The sequence below is a fragment of the Myotis brandtii genome, unplaced genomic scaffold, assembly GCF_000412655.1.
Source record: "Myotis brandtii unplaced genomic scaffold, ASM41265v1 scaffold601, whole genome shotgun sequence".
In the NCBI taxonomy this organism is placed as follows: Eukaryota; Metazoa; Chordata; class Mammalia; order Chiroptera; family Vespertilionidae; genus Myotis; species Myotis brandtii.
In genome coordinates this window covers 624256-631963 of record NW_005370276.1, presented here as the reverse complement: position 1 = coordinate 631963, position 7708 = coordinate 624256, and the positions used below count along the sequence as shown (strand labels likewise).

General features: G+C 58.6%; 1 protein-coding gene across 2 annotated transcripts; it reads left to right on the top strand.

The window, feature by feature from the left end:
* The first annotated feature begins 825 nt into the window (after positions 1-825).
* On the top strand, positions 826-6662 carry CA11 (carbonic anhydrase XI). Of its 2 annotated transcripts, none has more exons than XM_005879492.2 (9): positions 826-1431; positions 1525-1599; positions 2568-2710; positions 4173-4358; positions 4562-4657; positions 4837-4909; positions 5227-5381; positions 5582-5747; positions 6534-6662. In XM_005879492.2, the coding sequence occupies exons 1-9, from the start codon at positions 1032-1034 to the stop codon at positions 6557-6559; spliced, it is 1320 nt and encodes a 439-aa protein (XP_005879554.1). In that variant the 5' UTR covers positions 826-1031; the 3' UTR covers positions 6560-6662. The 2 variants fall into 2 exon arrangements, with proteins under 2 accessions (XP_005879554.1, XP_005879555.1); XM_005879493.2 differs by having other exon boundaries at positions 964-1431; positions 2598-2710.
* Positions 6663-7708: the final 1046 nt, after the last annotated feature.

The window sequence follows — 7708 nt, the reverse complement described above, 5'->3', positions numbered from 1 at the left end:
CTGGCGGCTGGTTTTTCCCTCTCTGCCCCGCCGGGGGTCTCTCTGCTTCTGTCTCTAACTGTATCTCCACGTCTCTGTGTCTGTGTCTTTTCTTTGCCTCCATCGGTCTCTCTCATTCTTCTCCCCTCATTCTGTGTCTCTGTCTCTGTCTCTCTCCATCTTTATTCCGCTCGCTCAGCGTGTGTCCCTGTCTCTCGCCCTCCCCGCTCTAGCCTGCCATCTCCCTCCGACCCGTCTCTCCGCATCTATGTCGGGCTCCCCTTCCCTCCCGGAGCCTCCGCATCCCCCCTCCCCTCCGGCTCTCCCGCCCGGGCCTCCCCTGCTGCTGCTGCTGCTGCTCCTCCTCCTCCTCCTCCTCCTCCTCCCCTCCCCGCCTCTCCCTCTGCAGGTCTCTGCCTCCCCCTCCTGGTCAGCGGCCCTCACCGCACCCCAGTGTCTCCCAGGGGATCCCCGGCCGGGTTAAGGCAGCCCCTGGCGGAGGCCGGAGGGGAGCACAGGGCGAAACCTCCCCCTTCACAAGGAGGGAGGAATCGAGTGAGCGGGTGTAAACTTCGATGAGCGCACATACGTGAGACGGGTATGGACTGGCTGTCATTCTCCCACTGAGGAGAATTTATAGTGTGGGTGTGTTTTCTAAAACGGAGAACCCCTGTGGGCCAGCAATCTTCTTTCTCAATTGCATTTGTATGCACACACACACACACACACACACACACCCCTACCTGCCCGAGGCGTGTTCGCTGCTGTGAGAGCACCCGCCCCCCAACAACCACAAAAAAAAAAAAAAATTAAATAACGCCGAGAAAGGGAGGGGGAGGAGGGAGGAAGGGACAAGAGAGAAGAGAGAGACAGAGAAACAGAAGAGGCAGGAGAGGAGGAGGAGGGAGAGAGAGAAGCTTGCAGGGGGGAGAGAGGAGGTGAAGAGGGAGCGAAGGGAAGAGGAGGCAGGAGCAGAGAAGGGGAGAGGGAGGAGGAGGAGGAGGAGGAGGAGGAGGATGGGGACATGGAGTTAGGTGGCCTGGGGGAGCTTCATGAAAAGAGCCAAGAGGGGGTGTGGATTAGCAACCGAGAGGCAACCTCGGGGAGAAGCAGAAGGCAGAGAGAGGGGTAGAGAGATCAGGAGGCAGCGGGAGACTGGCGGGCTGGGGGAAGGCGAGGAAGGAGGAGAGACACCGAGGGGAGGAGAGGAGTGGGTTGGGGGACCTCCGTCCCTGGCTGGCTTGGCATTTGGGGGGTCCGGGACTCCCTGTGGGGAGAAGAGGAAGGCTGGAAGTCCTGGAGGGACAGGGTCCCGCCGTGAAGAGAGGGAAGAGCCGAGAGAGGGGCCGGGCGCTGGGAAGGGGTCGCCCAGAGGCCTCCCGGGGATGGGCGGTGCAGCCAGTCTGAGCGCCCCTCGAGCGCTGGTACTCTGGGCTGCACTGGGGGCGGCAGGTAAGGCCTGGGGGTTGGGGCAGGAGCCCCGAAGGGAGGGGCGGGGCGGGGCGGGGGGGCCAAGGAGAGGGGGTCAGGCGGCTCTCTCCGCAGCTCACATCGGACCCGCACCTGACCCCGCGGACTGGTGGAGCTACAAGGAGAATCTCCAGGGAAACTTCGTGCCAGGTGCAGCCAGGGAGGGGGCCCAGCAGTCCAGGCCGCGGCACCTCCTTCCTGGGACCCGGAACCCTCTCCTCCCTGGGAGTCCCAGCCCCTCTCCTCCTCCCCCAGGAGTCCAGCCCAGCCTCTGAACCCCAGTGGCTCACCATGGGACATTATACATGCGCATTTCAAGTAGTGAGTGGGAGTGAGTGGAAGGAGAGCGTGTGGGGGTGGAAGAGTGTGTGTGTGTGTGTGTGTGTGTGTTTGCAGGGAAGAGGCAGGCAGGTCCTGGCTCCCGCTGGCAATCAGAGGTTCAGGGGCCCCCTCCCCTGCCGGGTCCAGCCCTCTCTTGCAACTCCTCTCCCCGGTACATTATTACCCAGCTGTGCTGCAGGGGAGACTGAAAGAACTACAACTCCCATAGGCACGGGGGCAGTCTGGCATTGGACGAATAGGCTGGCAGCCCTAGAGCCTGCTGGGAGTTGTAGTTCCTTCTTCCAATGACTTCATTTAAGATAGGTTTGATCACCGACAGGATTGGAGGTGTTAGAGAAGCGGTTCTCAACCTGTGGGTCGCGACCCCTTTGGGGGTCGAACGACCCTTTCACAGGGGTCGCCTAAGACCATCGGAAAACACATATATAATTACATATTGTTTTTGTGATGAATCACTATGCTTTAGTTATGTTCAATTTGTCATAATGAAATTGGGGGTCACCACAACATGAGGAACTGTATTAAAGGGTCGCGGCATTAGGAAGGTTGAGAACCACTGTCTAGAAGGTCTTAAGAAACTCCTCCAGGATTCTTCTAGGACCCAGGATTCTGGATCCCAGCTCCTCCCTCAGACCCAGGAGTGCAGATTCCTAGCCCTTCCTCTCCTGGGATTCAGGAGCCCAGACCGCGGCCTTCTCAGCAGATGCCAACATTGGGATCCAGTCCCCATTTCTGACTCCCTTTCCTCCCTGCCCTGCCCCTGCCCCTGCCCCCAGGGCCTCCCTTCTGGGGCCTGGTGAACGCAGCCTGGAGTCTGTGTGCAGTGGGGAAGCGGCAGAGCCCCGTGGATGTGGAGCTGAAGAGGGTTCTTTATGACCCCTTCCTGCCCCCACTGAGGCTCAGCACCGGGGGAGAGAAGGTAAGGGGCCTGGTGGGAGGGGTTGCCAAATCCACTGCGGTGGGTGTGCGTGGAGGCGGGGGTGGGACACTGAGGTGGGAGGCCGGCCTTGGGGAAGAAGGGGTGCACGCTGGGCGGAGAGGCCCCTTCCACCCTAAAATGGATCACCTGTTCTTTTCTCCCCACACAGGGCTCACTAGTCTCCCCGTCTCTATAGAAGCAACGGTAAAACAGGTTTCCCGTGCCAGGCATTGTCTCAAAAGCTTGTTAAACCCTCTAATCCTCACAGCAACCCCGTGATATAGGTGCTGTTATCCTTATTTTACGGATGCAGAAACTGAGGCACAGAGAGGTTAAGTTATTTGCCCGAGGTCACACAGCTAGAGTGCCAGCGCTGGGATTCAGACCCAGGCAGCCTTGTCCCAGCAATCTATGCTTGCTTCTTGCCCGCTTTGCAACACCATCTCTTATAAAGGCCAGCACTGTCCTTCGCTCACCTGCCCCAGCTAAAAGCCTCGGAGCCATTTCCCGTCCTGTTCTCTCCCTCATTCCCATTTCCACTGTGTCCTTTCAGTCTCCCTGCTGAATAACATTCAAAGCTTTTCACTTCTTGTCGCCTCCACTGCCCCCATGAATGTCTTGCAGCTGGACTGGTGCCCTGGCCTCCTCGCTGGCCTACCTCTCCGCCTCCTGCAATCCATTCTCCACCCCACAGCTAGAGAGATGTTTAAAAACACAAACCAGATCATACCTCCCCTGTTCAAAATCCTTCTATCGGCATAAGTAATAATAGCAATCACTTGCCTGGTGTTGTGCCAAGTAAGTGTGTATATATATATAGTTTAAATAAAAATACAAAATGCCCCATCTAGCTCTCATCACCATTCTCTCCTTTGCTCATGGCTCTAGTCCCACCGGCCTCTTCGCTGTCACTAAAATAGTCCACCTCGGGGCCTTTGCACTTGCTGTTCCCTCTTCCTGGAACGCCCTTCTCCCTGCTCTTTGCAATGAACCCCTACTTACTTTTCAGGTCTCCATTCAAATATCACCTCCTCATGGAAGCCTTAGCAGACACCGCCCCGCCCACCCCCTACACACCCATCTAGGCCAGATTTCCCATTATACTTTCCCAGCACGAGAACAGGATGTAATTAATTAAGCAGTTACTCATGTGAAATCAGTATTTGTTGTCTGTCTCTGCCCAATCAGAACATAAGCTCCATGAGGCCCAGGAGTTTTTGTCTACTTGTTCATCGCTCTCTTCCTGGCATCCATGGCACATAGTTGCGACTCAATAAATATTTAATTAAGCAAATTCACCAACACTGAGCACCTACTATGGACCAGCACACAGCCTGGAAAGTCGTAGGTGCTCAAACTATGCTGAATGGTTAAGTGATTGTTGGAAGCAGGAAATGTAGGAGCGGAAATGGGGGGAAAGAGATCTCTCTGTGTCCCATGTCGTCTTCCGTCTCTCCCACAGCTCCGGGGAACCCTGTACAACACCGGTCGCCACGTGTCCTTCCTGCCTGCACCCCGGCCCGTGGTCAATGTGTCTGGGGGTCCCCTCCTTTATAGCCACCGACTCAGTGAACTGCGGCTGCTATTTGGAGCACGTGATGGAGCAGGCTCTGAACACCAGATCAACCACCAGGGCTTCTCTGCTGAGGTGCTGGCCACCGACCTCTGACCCTTGATCCTTGCCCTGAGTCACCCTCACCCTCTTCTTGCCTCACCACATCCTCCCTACAGAACTGCCCCCCTGCACTAATCCTTAACCTGACTTGGGACCCCCCCCCCCAAAGGCCCAGAGCTGCACCCATTCTCTCCTCCTTCTGCTGGGGAACCCCACTCCCTGTGTTGCCCTCCCAGGTGCAGCTCATCCACTTCAACCAAGAACTTTATGGGAACCTCAGTGCTGCCTCCCGGGGCCCCAATGGCTTGGCCATTCTCAGCCTCTTTGTCAATGTGAGTCCAGGCAAGATTCGGAGGGAGGGAGGGAGGGGCTGGGCACCTGGAATCTGGGGTCTGAGGAAGAGGGAGGCTGGGAGGCCCAGACTCCTGGGTATTGGGGGAGGAAGGGCTGGAGGGCTTGGACTTCTGGGTTCCTCCCTCCTCACCTCACGTACCCCCGTACCCCCACACAGGTGGCTGGCAGCTCAAACCCATTCCTCAGCCGCCTCCTTAACCGTGATACCATCACCCGAATCTCCTACAAGAGTAAGTCCGTGGTGCTTTAGTGGGGGTGTGCACATGAGGGGGAGCTCAAGTGGGGAACCCTTTTTTAAAAAAAATATTTTTATTGATTTCAGAGGGGAAGGGAAAGGGAGAGAGAGATAGAAACATCAATGATGAGAATCATCGATCAGCTGCCTCCTGCACGCCCCACACTGGGGACCAAGCCTGCAACCCAGGCATGTGGCCCTGACCAGAATCGAACCCAGGACCCCGCAGTCCGCAGGCCGGAGCTCTATCCACTGAGCCAAACCAGCCCGGGCTGGGGAACCCTTCCTCACTCCGGCGTAATATGCCCGCAGATGATGCCTACTTTCTCCAAGACCTGAGCCTGGAGCTCCTGTTCCCGGAATCCTTCGGCTTCATCACCTATCAGGGCTCTCTCAGCACCCCACCCTGCTCCGAGACTGTCACCTGGATCCTCATTGACCGGGTCTTGAATATCACGTCCCTCCAGGTGACCCTCTAGCCACCCTCCTTCCCGAGGTTGACTGGAAACTCCAGGGGGTCAGATCACACTTGGGGCTGGGGTGGAGCTGAGCAAGGCCCCTCCGATCGGCTCCCAGGGGCGGGGCTTCCCGTGTGACGTCACCAGGACCCTTCCCCCCCCTGGTAGATTCACTCCCCGTTTCCTACTCCTCTCCCCTCTCTTGGCAGATGCACTCCCTGAGACTCCTGAGCCAGAATCCTCCATCCCAGATCTTCCAGAGCCTCAGCGGTAACGGCCGGCCCCTGCAGCCCTTGGCCCATAGGGCCTTGAGGGGCAACAGGGACCCCCGGCACCCCGAGAGGCGCTGCCGAGGCCCCAACTACCGCCTGCATGGTATGGACCAATCTGCACCCCCACCACCACCACCACCACGTCTTGGTCTAACCCGCCTATGTGTCTCCCTACGGTGTGTCAATATGATAAAGTCCTACCCTCCTTTGCTGCTTCCGTATGGTCCAGCCTCCTGAGTTCTCGCTCGCTCTTACTCCCTCCTCCCTATGTGTCCACGTGCTACAGTCCACCTCCCTACCATAGACCATTGCTGGTCCATGATTTGTCTTTCCTCTCCACTGCTTGTAACGTGCAACTTGGTATATAACCCGACACCCCTGGCTTCTTTGTGGTACGGTTACCTATGGGTCTGTGGGTTCCTCTTCCAAAGCGGTGGAATCCGGATCCATTTCCGGTTCCCACGTGGTGTAAACCCTATGCTGTTCCATAATCTGACAGCTCCCCCCCCTTTCCTGAGAATCAATATGGTTCAATCCCCTTCCCTTCCTACTTCCTCCGTTCCCTCCAGCCCTGAGATCTAAACGGCCACCTCTCTGGCTTCTCTACATGGTACAGTCCAGGGGCTCCCCCCCGCCCCCCCTTCAGGAATACCTTCTGGTAGTTCAGCCTGATGCTGACACTGAGCGTCCCCATGCCACCCTCCTGCCGCCTCGCTGCGGCTCACCCGACTGCCGGGCCATGTCTACCAGCTTCTCCACCTGGTACATTCGGTCCCCCCTTCTCAGCCTCCCGGTGGTAGAGCCCGACCGGCCCCGACCCCGCCCCCTGCACAGCCCAGGCGACTGTGCCCGCAAGTAACGTCCTCCATCGGTATCGTCTGTCTTGCAGTGGATGGTGCCCCCCACGGTCGCTGAGGCTCCCCACCGAGGATTGCGCCTGCCCTTCCCAACCCTACCCAAGAAGGGAGGGGAGTCACCCCCAAAACAAAGCTATTAAAGGGACAGAATACTTCCTGTTTCTCAGTGGTCTGATTCGAGGCGCGGCCGGGGATTGGAGAATAGCCCCCTTCTTCTAGAAACCCATCTCCCGTCTTCCTGAACCCCGCTATTGGGGTTTTTGACTTCCTAATTCCCCAAACAACCGTTTGGATATGCGGCTCCATTAAGCGGCGCCTCTCCCACCCGCCCCCACCCCTTACCCACTCCGCGGGTCAGGCAGCACGCGCAGAGCCATGTGCTTCCTCCTCCCGCCTGCCTCATTGGCTCGAACTGGGTCACGGTCCCGCCCCCAGCGCCGTCTCCCATTGGCCAAATGTAGGTCAGGGTCCCGCCTCCCACGAAAAGGCGGGGCAACTTCACGCCCCGGGCCCCTCCCGTATCCCGGGCCTTGGCGGAGCCACGGCTCCCATTGGCTGAGCGTGCCGAGGGGTAGGGACGCGATTGGCCCGCGCTTTCAGCCCGAGGGAGGCACGCGGCTGGGGTGCATGGCCCCAGAGACGGGCGGGGCTGGGCGGGCGCGGGCGGGGGCCGAGAGGAGGGGTGCTCGCTGTGGCGTCGGGTGTTTTGGTTTGGCTTTTTTTTTTTTTTTTTCCGCGAAAGAAGTTTGCTTTGGCCACGCCTCAAGGCTGCCGCCTCCTCCTGCCCCCTCCCCCGCCCCTCTGCGCTCACCTCTTGGTGCAGATTGCAAAGCGCCTTCCGTTGAGAGAGCTGCAGATTTTGCAAGAGCCAGGCTCGCCCACCTTGTGGAAGGAGCGCCTTGAGTCCCCTTCAGCCCTCCGTTGCAAAGAGCTGGCCGTCGGATTTGATCCTCCCCTCACCCAGACTGCATGGTCTCCCGGGACCCTCTAGAGTTGCACGTTTCTGCAGCGAGGACTGCAAATCCCCGTCGCTCCTAGGATTTGCACTGTTCTGGATACTGGAATCTTGCAAGCTACGCTCGCCCGCCCCTGGGCAAGACACTCGCCCGAACCACAGGACTGTACCGCTGACGGCAGGCCAGCTCTTCGCCTCTCCATGAGCCCGTAAGCCTGCGGGCAGGTGCCCGGCGATGGCGCGGCCCGTGAG